The sequence below is a fragment of the Myxine glutinosa genome, chromosome 4 (genome assembly GCF_964187855.1).
Source record: "Myxine glutinosa chromosome 4, kmMyxGlut1.1, whole genome shotgun sequence".
NCBI classification, from domain to species: Eukaryota; Metazoa; Chordata; class Myxini; order Myxiniformes; family Myxinidae; genus Myxine; species Myxine glutinosa.
In genome coordinates, this window is record NC_136264.1 from 187,188,508 (window position 1) to 187,204,201 (window position 15,694).

Sequence of the window (15,694 nt, forward strand, 5' to 3'; positions counted from 1 at the left end):
GCTTTGTACTCAAACTAAAGTTGACAGTTTCGTTTAAAAAAAACAATTGTTAAATTAATAGACACAGTGATAGTGAAAAGTTAAAAAGTGACATGAAAGTTATAAAAGTTATAAAAATATTACATTTTATTCATTTGAGTTCTCTATAATTTCAGAATAAAGGTTTGTTGAAGGTTCCATTACAAAACCTCAATTGGTATAAATGTTATGGCCTGGACACACTGAAGCTCAATGGTAAATAAATAAAGAAACAGGGAAGCAATTAAAAAACAAGTACAAAAAGTTTTAATTAAAACAAAAGCCGTGTCGATGTTACACAATGCCTAGATGCAGCTGTGCCTATAACGTCGATGTTATAGGCACAGGACATTCCTATTGATTCGATTACTTGATGTTATTTTTGTGCAAAGTGAAAATATATCTCGGCAATTTCCCGTGTGTGGCGACGAATTTTTAATATATCTCGGCATTTTCCCGTCTGTTATTTCAGGCGGTGTATGACTGACCATGCCGCGATTTAAAAAAAAAAATCTCCGCAATTTCCCGTGTGTGGCGACACGTGAACGAAGCTATGCTCCTCTCTCCACATTATTGTGACGACGTATAAATTAAATATTTCATCGTGACGATTGTCATCAAATGGACAAATTTTTAATATATCTCGGCATTTTCCCGTCTGTTATTTCAGGCGGTGTATGACTGACCATGCCGCGATTTAAAAAAAAAAATCTCGGCAATTTCCCGTATGTGGCGACACGTGAACGAAGCTATGCTCCTCTCCACATTATTGTGACGACGTATAAATTAAATATTTCATCGTGACGATTGTCATCAAATGGACGAATTTTAAATATATCTCGGCATTTTCCCGTCTGTTATTTCGGGCGGTGTATGACTGACCATGCCGCGATTTAAACAAAATATATATATCTCGGCATTTTCCCGTCTCTTATTTCGGGCGGTGTATGACTGACCATGCCGCGATTTAAAAAAAATAAATGTCAATGGACTTGAAGTTACAGGCCTTTGAGAATTCATTTCGTTCTATAAAGGGCAACTTTCATCGGATTTTCTTCCCGTTTTTTTTCAACCGAGTCTAAAACTATGTTAGCGACTGTGAAAAATGAAATGATATATCGAATTTGATTTGAAATAAAACTGTGTGAGAGAGGAAGACACCACGGGCCTACAAAACAGGCCTCAAAGCTATGCGAGTTAATAAAATGGTGGATATTTGTTTATATGAAGCCTCTGCCACAATGGGTGGAGCTATGGTTCCCAGAATGGGTGGAGCTTTGAGGTTTTGTCTTCTCTGCAAGAACAAGAAGAAGAAGAAGAAGAACAAGAAGAAGAAGAACAACAACAACAGCAGAGGGCACTCTATGACCAGCATCTTGCGACGCGGCTAAAAAATGGGGCGTCTTGTGCTTGACGCGCTGCACACGGGCTGATAAGGGCTATCTATAGTTCCAATGACTATGCCCTTTCACATTTTTGGGCCAATTTGTAATTATTCTCTACATATTTTCATAATTAAGGTTTGTTGAAAAATTTATGAGAAAAGCTGAAATAGTGAAAAAAATTATGGCCTGGATAGACGGAAACACACACACACACACACACACACACACACACACACACACACACACACACACACACACACACACACACACACACACACACACACACACACACACACACACACACACACATGGTAAAACTGATATCAGGCTGATAAGTTAACCCAATGATGCCCATTCTAAGCTGGGAGGTTGAGGATGGTAAAAAGCAGAGATGGTTCGATGAAGCGACTCAGCTGCTCTCTGCCATCTGCTTTTGGAAAGATACATGGCAGAGGTTTCAGGAAAGCAGATTTTTACATTTAAAAAAAAATCCCTTTTTAAGGCAAGGTTTTTTTTAATGGCCGGATGCCCTTCCTGGCGCCAACCCTTTAGTCACCTCTTAGGACACGCAGGGGTACGGTATACCTATTCTAAATCGGGGCAGACACTGGGATCATTCATTCCAGCAAGCTGGTACCCAATTTGCCGACCTGGGAAGGATGACAGGCTGAGTCAATTCTGCTCCTGCACCTCATACATGGCAGCGATGGGAGATGACGTGGGAGGAGGCTCGTCGTGATGCAAAATGAAGGCAGAGTAAACAGCGCTGGTTGGCTCAGAGCATGTGCATACGTTACAAACAATGGTGGTGGGTGTGTTCACTCAGCAAGTGCTGCATGCTATAGCTTTTCTGAATTTTTACTTGCAAAAACCAAAGATTTTTCAAGTATATTGGTTGGTCTTGTGCCTTATTCCCGCTGTTTGTCTGTCTATCTGTTTGTCTGTATGTATGTCTGTCTGTTTGTCTGTATGTATGTATGTCTGTCTGTCTGTTTGTCTGTTTGTCTGTTTGTCGGCCTGTTTGTCTGGCAATCGCCTACAGGTCAAAATGTTAAACTGATCTTCACGAAACTTCACCAGATGATAGAGTTTGTCATAAGGAAGAAGCCTATTGATTTTGAGGTCAAAGTTCAAAGGTCATCTTGTGGTCAAATTTCCAAAATTTCCATTTTTCATACGAATGACTTGAGAATTGAACAGCATTTGCAAATTGAGTCACTACATTGGAAAACCAACTATTTTTGAGGTCAAAAGGTCAAAGGCCAACTCAAGGTCAAACTACTAATATCATGAATTTTCTTCTGAAAAATCGTCATTTTTACTCCGATTGACCCGAGCTTAGATTAAGATGAAGATTTGATATATGCATGGCAACTTTTTATTTTGGGGAGGGGTAAATTTTGTTCGTATCGTGCTCTGCATGTCTTCTTCTTCTTTTTATTTATTGAGTAAAAATCTTCTCTTGGCCAAAGAGCTCATTAACGAATCAACATTCTATGGGGCAGCTTTAAGTGAAGTATTACTTACTGTATGAGAGGCCATCTTTACATGTGCACACCAAAACGTTGGCATGCTTATACCCCCACCCTGACTGTACACTATACATCCCTTTTCCTTCCAATCCCCCTTACTACCTGATCCTGATCTTAACCCTTATTACAACCTGATCTACCTGATACTACCTGATTCCTTATTTCTCATATCCTTCACCCATTTTGTTAAATGAATTGTTCCAAATTTAGCTCTCCACCCTCCTTCTTCCCAGTCATATATGAATGACCCCCAAAGTGGTGGGTGAGGTGATAAAGAGCGCAGATGGGAAGAATGAACACATATTGTAAGTATAAAACATCCAATGAAAGGCCAGCTTACTTTTTAAGAAGAATCTCTGAAGCTCCCTTACTGTAGAGGCGAAAACCTCCCCCAGCCTTGCGTATGATGGTACTCATGGATTTCCGTACCGAGTTGAATGTGTACACTTTATACAACTGCTCCTCGGGCATGACATCACGGACCGCCTGGTAGTCCCGGCCTAGATTTTGCACAAGGCCTAAAAGTGCACACTCTGTCTTGTTTCCAACTTGCCGTGGAAGTCCTCCTTCCCGCTCGGGTGCCTGAGTGCAAAGAGAACAGATGTCGCAGAACATTTTGATAACCCATGGACTTAATATTAGACAATGTACAAATATGGTCACCAATCTGTCATAATATTTTGTACAAAAGCATGACATCTTGAGGCATTTGCTAAATAATGATCTTTTTGAATTGTCCACATTTTCCTTCAAGCAGCTTCGGCTCTATTTAACATGTGAATCCAAAGAAGGTTCACACACCTTCTTCCTATCAAGACCAAGGTACACTGACAAAGTCTTATATATTTGAAAGTTCAGACATTGATTTAGAAATTATATGGTGACAATGCATAAACACATATAGTTGTGCTATAACAATAATAACAGGAAAAAGAGCAATCAGAGATTGCAAACCCTCGCCAGAATGTATTTTCAGTGGTTTTTTAAAAGGCTTTTGTGTTAAAACAAATATGGCGGCCGAACCACGTGACCGATGACGTCATCATTTTTTTCCCGAAACTAATTTATTCCTAGATTATGCTCAATAAATTTAAACTTGATCGGATGAAGTTTTATACTTGTCGAATTATGACGTCATAATAGAGGCACCTATGACATCATCATTAACATATTTTATGCTGCATGGAGAGTTCTTTACAATGAGCCATATTTCAATTTTTTCGATACAGCCCTTTCGGAGATATAGAGTTGCAAAGTTTTTCGGTTTTTCCAAGATGGCGGCTGAACCACATGACCGATGACGTCATCATTATTGTTTTTTTCTCCACCAATTTATGCCGACATGGCGCTCAATAAATTCCATCTTGATTGGATGAAGTTTTGTACTTGTCGAATTATGACGTCATAATGGAGGCACCTATGACATTATCATTACCATATTTTATTCCCCATGGAGAGTTCTTTACAATGAGCCATGTCTTAATTTTTTCTATTCAGCGCTTTTGGAGATCTGGAGGTGCAAAATTTTTCGATTTTTCCAAGATGGCGGCCGAACCACGTGACCTATGACGTCATAATTATGATTAAAAAATTGTACAGTTGGAGTTGCACCCATGGTGAAAATTTCCTGTCAATCGGACCAACGGTTGCAGAGAAAAATCATATTTATTTTGTGCGGCCAAACAGACAAACAAACGGACTCAAATGCAATATCCTCTCCTCTGGCGAGGGTAATAATTAGAACAGCACTCGGTAGGGCACACACCTCCACCAGGCTGAACAGTTTGTTTTGTATCCCACTGATAGGCCGCATCTGGATGTCGACCTGAACCAAAATCGAATCGGCTTGTTCTTGTCACCTCACCAACACAGCCACCTAATTTTGTCACAACTTAAGGACAACTTTTTGAGATATCCTGCTATGTATCATTTTTTGGCCCCATCTCTCAATGGTGAAGAATCACTTAAAAATCATAGCATCCTGATCTTCACCAAAATCCAATCATTTCGTCCTTGTCACACACCAAACCTTCCCATCAAATTTCGTCGAATCAGTCACCAACTTTATGAGATATCCTGTTCGCAGACAGACAAACAGACGGACAGGGGTCAAAGTGGTGGAGGCCAAACAGGAAGGTGGTGGAGGTAACTAGAATGACATGTGGTAGAGCACATACATCTGCCAAGCTAAAGAGTTTACGTTTTGTATTCCACCAATAGGCCGGATATACATGGTTCTTGTCACCTACCCAACGTATCCACCAGGTTTTGTCATAATCCATCCACAATTCTTTGAAATATGCTATGTATCGTTTTTCGCCCCGTCTCTTTTCTGAAGAACCACTTCAAAAATGGAAAATTTCTATCACTCGGACTAGGATATCACTAATAATTTCGAGCACAATCTCTCACTCTAGGACCATCACTAATAATTTCTAGCACAATCTCTCACTCTAGGACCATCACTAATAATTTCTAGCACAATCTCTCACTCTAGGACCATCACTAATAATTTCTATCACAATCTCTCACTCTAGGACCATCGCTAAGAATTTATAGCACAATCTCTCACTCTAGGACCATCACTAAGAATTTCTAGCACAATCTCTCACTCTAGGACCATCGCTAATAATTTCTAGCACAATCTCTCACTCTAGGACCATCACTAAGAATTTCTAGCACAATCTCTCACTCTAGGACCATCACAAAGAATTTATAGCACAATCTCTCACTCTAGGACCATCGCGAATAATTTCTAGCACAATCTCTCACTCTCGGACCATCGCTAAGAATTTCTAGCACAATCTCTCACTCTAGGACCATCACTAAGAATTTCTAGCACAAGCTCTCACTCTAGGACCATCGCTAAGAATTTATAGCACAATCTCTCACTCTAGGACCATCACTAAGAATTTCTACCACAATCTCTCACTCTCGGACCATTGCTAAGAATTTCTAGCACAATCTCTCACTCTAGGACCATCGCTAAGAATTTCTAGCACAATCTCTCACTCTTGGACCATCGCTAAGAATTTCTAGCACAATATCTCACTCTAGGAACATCACTTGGAATTTCTAGCACAATCTCTCACTCTAGGACCATCACTAAGAATTTCTAGCACAATCTCTCACTCTAGGACGATCGCTAAGAATTTCTAGCACAATCTCTCACTCTAGGACCATCACTAAGAATTTCGAGCACAATCTCTCAATCTAGGACAATCGTTGAGAATTTCTCACACAATCTCTCACTCTCGGACCATCATTAATAATTTATCGCACAATCTCTCACTCTAGGACCATCACTAAGAATTTTTCGTACAATCTCTCACTCTCGGACCATCACTAAGAATTTCTCGCACAATCTCTCACTCTAGGACCACCACTAAGAATTTCTAGCACAATCTCTCACTCTAGGACCATCGCTAAGAATTTCTAGCACAATCTCTCACTCTAGGACCATCACGAAGAATTTCTAGCACAATCTCTCACTCTAGGACCATCGCTAAGAATTTCTAGCACAATCTCTCACTCTAGGACCATCACTAAGAATTTCTAGCACAATCTCTCACTCTAGGACGATCACTAAGAATTTGTAGCACAATCTCTCACTCTAGGACCATCGCTAAGAATTTCTAGCACAATCTCTCACTCTAGGACCATCGCTAAGAATTTCTAGCACAATCTCTCACTCCAGGACCATCGCGAAGAATTTCTAGCACAATCTCTCACTCTAGGACCATCACTAAGAATTTCTAGCACAATCTCTCACTCTAGGACCATCACTAAGAATTTCTATCACAATCTCTCACTCTAGGACGATCGCTAAGAATTTCTAGCACAATCTCTCACTCTAGGACCATCACTAAGAATTTCTAGCACAATCTCTCTCGAGGACCATCGCTAAGAATTTCTAGCACAATCTCTCACTCTAGGACAATCATTGAGAATTTCTCGCACAATCTCTCACTCTTGGACCATCACTAAGAATTTCTCGCACAATCTCTCACTCTAGGACCATCACTAAGAATTTCTTGTACAATCTCTCACTCTAGGACCATCACTAAGAATTTCTCACACAATCTCTCACCCTAGGACCATCACTAAGAATTTCTCGCACAATCTCTCACTCTTGGACCATCAATAAGAATTTCTCGCACAATCTCTCACTCTAGGACCATCACTAAGAATTTCTAGTACAATCTCTCACTCTCGGACCATCACTAAGAATTTCTCGCACAATCTCTCATTCTAGGACCATCACAAAGAATTTCTAGCACAATCTCTCACTCTTGGACCATATCAATGTAACCAGTCCAAGTCAAAAATACATTTTGCAATTGCTTGAATACGCTCAACTGTCTATATTCTAAACACTTACATATGGCATTCACCTCTGATCTGCTCTTTTTTTTTTGTATACAAGATCGAGGCTCCTGTAAGAGATAACATTAATCACAAAAAAACAAACTGACACATTAAACATAAGATAAAGGGAGCGGGAGACAAGATGGGGAGAAAGAGAGGGAAGCACACAAGTACAACATCTGAGAGCAGGGTCATCGGGAGATCTGTGGGAGGGAGAGGGATTGGGGGGAGGAGGCATGGGAAGGGGGGGGGGCTGGGTTCCAATCTGGGTTCCAATCTCAATCCAGCTATAAACTGTCATCCTGGTGTTTCACGGGCTCGGTGATTCATCATCGTGTGTTGTACGTTAGAGAGATGCCACGGTGTGATAGATTAATTCGCCGACTCCCTGAATAAATTTCAAATTCCTGCTCGAATGTGCAGGGCCACTACATCAGAAATGAAGCCATGCGTCAGGAATAATGCAAACAGCGGGATGAATTCAGAATAAAATCCAAGTCCAATACGCATTTGCTAATAGCAACATGAACGAGGATAACGAGGTTTGGCGCAACAGGTGGAAGACGAGCAAAGTCTTACCATGATCTTGGTCGTGTAGGCACTGTTAATAGCGATTCCTTGCGTGAGCATATCGAGTAGACCCACAGGACTTGAGCAGGCTTTGGAGATGTCACGGTGATGGTTGTCCCCAAGGAACACCTGCACCACCGTCATACGGTTGGTAGTTAGTGTTCCGGTCTTGTCCGAGCAGATAGCTGTGGCGTTCCCCATGGTTTCACAAGCATCCAGGTGTCGCACCAAGTTGTTATCCTTCATCATTTTCTGCGAGGATGTGTTGGAGTAAGGGTTGAGGAGAAGGTTTTTAGTTCACAGGAACCAACAGCGACGCTTCATAAAAATAATGCACAATATATCATTCTAGGGCCACATCAGTCAAACAGGTCTAAATTAAACATCTTTTACAGGTCCGCATGAGGCAAATGCAAAGACATTTTTTATGGCTATGACATCATTTCTCAAAGTTATCATTCCACTCTACCATCAGCTATTCTACCAAGGGTCAGACCTTGACAGAGTAGGCGAGAGAGATGGTGACAGCAAGAGGTAGTCCTTCTGGCACGGCAACAACCAGTACAGTGACACCTATTATGAAAAACTTGACGAAGTATTGGATGTACACAGGTGTGCAGTTCGCCAGCCACGGTTGCTTCTGGATCCAGAAAGTATCGATACAAAAGTAGACGATGAGGATGACGACCGTGATAGATGACATCAGGAGGCCTACGTACGACACATTGTGCGGGAGAGAGGAACAGAAGCTCGGGAGGAAATTTTGCTTATGGGCTCTCGCATCAATAATCAAATTAATTAATTGTTTTTATTAATTTTTCATCACAAATCCTCACTTGACTTTCAGCATTTAAAAAGATAAGAGCATGGACAATCTCCAACGGTTTGCATTCACAGGGGAGGAGGAAATTCCTCCTTAGGAAATACCCCGCTGAGCACGGTGAGAAATGCGGCGCCATTATTGTGACACCGCTAGTACCCAGAGTGCCCCAGGAAGTGATGACACTTCCCCCAAGCTCAGCGGCTGTGTTTTTCTTGCCTAACGGTCTAGGTAGGCAGCTTAGCAATTTTTGGGGGAACGACTTTACAAAAGTACCATTTTTATTTTAGTGGTTCATTGGACCATATGCAATAGAATTAGGACCGGAGGCGAGACATATACAGTGTTTGACTTTTGCGCAAATACGACTCGCACAGCATAATATCGAGCAATACATTTATGCAAATAAATCATCAGCTATTGGAGTTAGACTAAAATCGTAAATACATAAATTGCTGGACAAATTACCTTGAACAACATGTTGTCTGTTCTAAAGCCGCAATATTGTCATTACAATTACATCCTTGTAGTTGCGTACATGTTAGATATATGAGAGGTGCGCGAGTCACAAGTATAACACATTTGTATAAACACTCGGTATTATATTACTAATTATTATTACTTGGAAGCGTAATATTTATTATGCAGGCATGCATAAGTTTTACAAATAACGCTGCATGTAATGAAATAAAAGTTAGCCTCCTTGTTGAAAATATATACATAATTGGTTTTTGTCCAATAAAAAGGTGAAGAACACTGTATATTTCTTGCCTCCGGTCCTAAATCTATTGTATATGGTCTAATGGACCACCAAAATAAAAATGGCGCTTTTGTCAAGCCGTTCCCCATTTTCGATAAATATGCTGCTAAGCTGCCTGACTAGTCCTATGAATACAATGCATGGGAGAACATTTGGATAATTTGGATGAAAGCCTGAGTGCAGAGGAGCAGAAGCATAGACAGCGTGATATGCCCATCTATACTTCACACATTCTTCCAGGTCGGGCGCTTCCAACTCACCTATTTATTTATTTTTTGTATACAAGATCGAGGCTCGTGTAAGAGCTAACATCAATCACAAAAAGACAAACGGACACACAAAACAAGATAAAGGGAGCGGGAGACAAGATGGGGAGAGAGAGAGGGAAGCACACAAGTACAACAGCAGAGAACAGGGACAACGGAAGATCTGTGGGCGGGAGAGGGCTTGGGGGGAGGGGGCATGGGAAAGGAGAGTGGGGGCAGGGAGGTGGGAGAGGTATAAAACACATGGACTCTGCTAGAACTCCCAGGAAAGAAGTCGGTATTTCATAAAAGTGGATCTGGGGGTGAATTAACGGGGGTAGAAGAGATCAAGGTTTTGGATGGGGGAAGATAAGAGGTGGTGAGCAGCTGTTTTAAAGACCTGGAGGGAGGAGAGGGATTGAAAAGAGTGAGGGTGTTTGTTCCAGAGCCGGGAGAAAAGAGGAATGAAGGAGTGAAGGTGAGCAAAAATGAAGAGTAATTTCCTCCCTCAGTTGACATAAACTGAGGAAACTGTAAAATTATGAAACATTACTTATCACAAAGCATCCATTATATTTTTGGCACCAGATAACGACAAATCCATGGAATATTTGATCCTCAGACAATGCAGCCTGCCAGCAACAACATTTTATACCTTACAAGAGCCTGCAAAAGTTGCGACAACAAAAATGAATGGAATAGCTGATAAAGGAATGTATGTTGACCTTCGTTCTGGCAAACCAAAGTAGGTAAATGTCCATGTAACTGCACTGCTTGTTTAACCCTTAGATGCAGGCGTCAAAAATCCGACATAAACGCAGCCATTGGGCCTCGGAGGCCCAACGGATATATTCATGTTATGTTTTTTTTTTTATAGATCTTTTTTCTTTCATATCCTTTTCAATCCAAGTCGATGCTCATGGATGTGTATTTGCTCAGAAAATGTGAATCATTGATCCTATTAGTTGGAAAAATCCCATACAAGTAATTAATCTTTTTTTCTTTTTTTTGCAAATTTTTTTTTTTGTTCTTGGTTTTTCAACTTTTTTTCTCTAAAAAGTTGAGGCTCATGGAGGAGTATTTGCTCAAAAAATATGATTCACTGATCCTTTTATTTCGAATGTATATGACCACAACTGTCAAAGATCCTACACCAATGCAGCCATGGGCCTCGGAGGCCCCACAAATGTTCCCACTAACCTGAATGAAATTTTCATATTTTTGTCACTGAATTATTGGTAACCAAGTTATAGGAGCATATAATGAGGCTCATATCAAGAAAATAATGATATAACATAGTAGTACAACAACATTTATGCGGGACTTTGAAGGCCCCAGGCCTGCATTCGTGTCGGATTTTCGGGTTATAAGTGGAGAATGAAGATTTTCCCACGAGCCTGAATGAATTTTTTATTTATTTATGTCACTGAATTTTATGTAACATGAAAGTCGGTGAAAATGAGGCTCATTCCAAAAAAAAATTGTACAGTATAGTTTTTGCAACAAAAAAAACCTTGTGGGCCTTCGAGGCCCAATCACTGCATCCAAGGGTTAAAGATATAATATGGTGCATAAGCTCTGGATGTACTGCTGTGTGTAGATCATGTTCCTGTCAGCCTTTGAGGCCATTTCAAGATGTTACGCTCACCAATAACTAATCATTGCAGCTTGTTGAATCCATTTCAGAGCAGCTTACCTGCTTTGCCTATCTGGACGGCCAACTTCGTAAGCTTTCCCTGTAATACTGACTTCTCCTTTTTGGGGACCTTCTTATTTTCCTTGCAATCAAAGCTCTCGGGGCTTTTTAGGGGCTGCATCTCAATGGCGGCTCCATCAGCTGTACCTGGGTATGGAAAGGTGGAAAGGTAGTGTACACAGACTGGTATAATGGCCCACTATTCTCCAAAAGGAAGGTGTGTGTATACGTGTGTGTGTGTGTGTGTGTGTGTGTGTGTGTGTGTGTGTGTGTGTGTGTGTGTGTGTGTGTATATGTGTTTATATGTATATGTGTGTGTGCGTGTGTGTGTGTGTGTGTGTATGTGTGTGTATGTGTGTGTATGTGTGCGTATGTGTGTGTATGTATGTGTGTATGTATGTATGGGTGTATGTATGTGTATGTGTATGCATGCATGTATGTATGTTCGTATGTGTATGTATGTGTGTATGTATGTGTGTGTATGTTTGTATTTGTATGTATGTATGTATGTATGTATGTGTATGTATGTGTGTGTTTGTGTGTGTGTGTGTGTGTGTATATGTATGTATGTATATGTGTGTGTGTGTGTGTGTGTGTGTGTGTGTGTGTGTGTGTGTGTGTGTGTGTGTGTGTGTGTGTGTGTGTGTGTGTGTGTGTGTGTGTATGTGTGTGTGTGTGTGTGTGTGTGTGGCGTATGTATTGATAGTTTAATATTTCACTGGTCCAATTCATACATTGAAACAATCTACATACACTATGGCTGCAAATGGATGCACAGATTAATAGGGAACAACCATTATTCAATGAAAGATGTAGGGATGGTTTCACATGATAATTTATTGTGAGCATGTCTGCATTGTTGACATATATTTTGGCACAACATCCCGACGTATATTTTAGATTTTTTTCATGTTTTTAAAAATTACTTGTAGATGTACATTTTCATTGAATGATTTGTGCACATTAAGAAGGAAATTTAGTTCTCACCTCTTTCAGCATTTTGCATCTTGTGGTCATGACACTTGTTTCCTTGAAATGCAAGAAAAGAAAGAGAGAGAGAGGGGAGGGGGTGTGGGTCGGGGGGGGGGGGGGTAATTAATTACAGTGATACTTCACATGTATGTAGTCTTGAAAATTACAGTGATACTTCACATACATACGTACATACATACATACATACACGCACACATGTAGCCTTCGCAATAATTAATTACAGATTACAGTGATGGAAGTGTATCTGCTGCTGAGATCGAGACATACTTCACAAATTTTCTAATGCTGTACAACTATTATTACTAGAGAGAGAAAAATAAATAGAACAAGAAGACTATTATACTCGTATTACTACTTTGACAACAGGGCTGACAGGATGCCCTACATGTACGCAGCCTTGTGCTGCATACTAAAGAAGAAGACGACGACCATCACTATTACTATACAGTAATAGAAAAATAAATTTAAATGACCATAGACAATTAAATATTCCTTAAATATTAATTAATTATTTTTTTTTGTATTAATTAAGTTCATAAAATAAAATAAATTAATTTTAAATATTAATTTAATTAAATTAGTAATTAAATATTAATTTTATTAATTAAATATTTATGAATACCGAGGGACCGTAGGGAAGTGGTAAATTGAGAATGAGGGAAACAGAAGAGGGAAATGTGGGGCAGATGGGGGAGAAAGAGTGAGAGAGAGAAAAATAGAAAGAGAATGAGAGATCTGAAGAATTACTTCAACCTAACGACTGTCTGATTCAATGGCCTTCTGGTGAGAATCTCAAAATTAACAATCGTGGAAAGGAGAAACATTCAAGCCATTATTTTATGCATGAGTCTCGGGCATATAATTCCCTCTTAAAAAAAAAAAAAAAAAAAAAAAAAAAAAATGGATTTTAGATAGATATATTATAGATATATAGATAGAAAGCTAACCCTCTTAGCAAGATAAAATCAGAATAAAGTTCAGACATCGTGAGCCATACGTGCAACGGGTTAGACTACATAGCACGAACAGCGCTCGGAGATATATCTACAAAGGGCCAAGGATGAAAGGGCCAAGAAAACGAGACAAAGAAAAGGTGAAATAAACAATTTACACTGTTCCCCTTTGCTTGAACTCGAATGCTTTCAGAATTTGCTATTCGATTGCATCTCGTATTCCCATGTCATTGTCACCATTTTTGGGGCGCTTGAATGGCCATTCGACAAGGCGACACAAACATGGCCACAAAATGATCATTTTGATCCCGCATTCCTTTGTGACAATCCCATCGCAGTAATAATTCAAATCCAAGCAAACCAATAAGAAGCCAAAGAAGATCTGAGAGAGGGAGACAAATCATTTCAAGATTGCAATAACTATCGGGAGTACCTCATGATGTTAATAAATAAATAAATAATAAATTAATAAAGTAGAAACAGCGTAGTGAGGTCGAGGTTCTGAAAAAGAGCAAGTTAAAGGCATTAACCATTTAAAGTCCATTCATGACTTTGTTATTTGACGTTTTTGTGACCTTGATCCCCTTGATGATCAAGCAGTGACCTTTCTCGTCGTCTCTGACCTTTTCCGCTGTAACCTTTTAATCAATACCTGCCCGCACTAAAGTGGCACTGTAATGAAATCTTCAAGTCTTTTATCTACTTCCCCACTGTAAATATTGCAGTTCTGAAGTTACTTGAGATAAATTTGATCCCTGTAAACCGAGAACCATGACTCGATATACGAACTCTGTTCATCCTTGATAATGTAATTTGTGGCCAATGCTGACAGCATAATTGAACAGTAATATCTGTCGTTTCGCGGTGTTTCATACTGTATCTTTAAAAGAAACACGATCACAATAACATTCTGAGACTGTTATGTTTTAAGCTTGAAATACACTTGTAGTCAGGGCCCTCAGGGATATTTTGGGGCCGTTTGGTTCAAATTCTTCCAAAAGCACCAAATTTGGCCCAGATGTTGCCCATGCCCTACTCTTTAGATTTTTGACGGGCGTCCCCCCCCCCCCCCCCCTCGGGGGGCCCCATATTGGCGAAATACGAAATGGCCGCCACCCGGATTAGAGGAAAATCAGTTAAATAACCAAAAGGGTTGGAATCATGCATGATACCACTTTTCAGGGGTTTTCGTGGTCGAGGAATCCAATTATGATGTTATTTTGATGATTCGAGGTCAAGATCAACCCTCAAGGTCATCTTAAAGGTCATTTTTGAGTCAAACATGTCGGTTTTTGAGTTTTTTGTCAAGATTTACACGAGGTTCACCATTTTATGTTTCTGGGTTGGGTAATCGAACTCTGACCTTATTTTTGACAATTAGAGGAAATATTTACATGTCTATTTCCTAATTTTCAGGCATATGCAGTTCATCAGTCTCATTACAAAGGTACGGATTTTGATGTTTTATGAACTGTATGCCATATCCTTGTGTTTAATTTTTGTGCGATCATGATCCGGGTTCATGTATACATGATTGTATACATGTCATAAATATGACGTCATAGGTCATGTGACCTGGCGGCCATATTGGATTTTATGAAAACCTTAAAAATGGATCCCTGCCTTCATTTTTCGATCGATTCATTTTGAACTTTGACCACTTATAGTATGCCATGTGATTGGATGCATATCCTAATTATGACGTCATAGGTCAGGTGACATGGCGGGATGGACCGGTATGGTCCCCGGATCATACCGCCCTTGGCGCCCGTCAAAAATCGAAAGAGTATGGCATGGGCAACATCTGCGCCAAATTTGATGCTTTTGGAAGAATTTGAACCAAAATATCCCTAAGGGCCCTGACTATTGTCTCTATCCTCCTGAAACAAAGAAGGCACTATGACGTCATTTCCTGCTATTTATGATACAATATTCTCTTTGGCGTGCGAGCAATGAGCAAATGACTGACATGGAACCAATTTGCTTTGAATCATATAACTATCACCTCTGTTATTCATGTACATATTAACAAACGAAAAGTTCGTTCTAAGCATAACATGTATATACGTAAGAGAAAGAAACTAAACGAAGAAGAAGAAACTCGATAACCCACCATCTGTGGAAATCGTGTCGACTACGTCACCACCTACGTCACTGCATGGAGGCCACCATATTTACCTGAAACTAACGAGGTTCATATTGCATTGTGGGTCTATTCGCCAAAATAAAAGGTAAAGCCATTTTCATTTATTGATATATTTTGTAGACCAGAAAGCAATAAAGACAATGAGGATAACAATCAGAGATAAAAAAAAATTCGTTTGTGTTTAACACACACTGAAAATTAACGAGGT

General features: G+C 39.9%; 1 protein-coding gene across 6 annotated transcripts in view; it reads right to left on the reverse strand.

Moving 5' to 3' along the window:
• Positions 1-15,694, reverse strand: part of LOC137425570 (plasma membrane calcium-transporting ATPase 2) — a 211,145-nt gene that overhangs the window by 75,841 nt on the left and 119,610 nt on the right. For all 6 annotated transcript variants that reach the window (XM_068114130.2, XM_068114134.2, XM_068114133.2 and 3 more), the window contains 5 exons: positions 12,382-12,423; positions 11,395-11,541; positions 8,370-8,584; positions 7,883-8,125; positions 3,276-3,517 (listed from right to left, as the gene is read on the reverse strand). In XM_068114130.2, the coding sequence (XP_067970231.1) occupies positions 3,276-3,517; positions 7,883-8,125; positions 8,370-8,584; positions 11,395-11,541; positions 12,382-12,423 (889 nt within the window). The remainder of the gene's footprint in view (positions 1-3,275; positions 3,518-7,882; positions 8,126-8,369; positions 8,585-11,394; positions 11,542-12,381; positions 12,424-15,694) is intronic.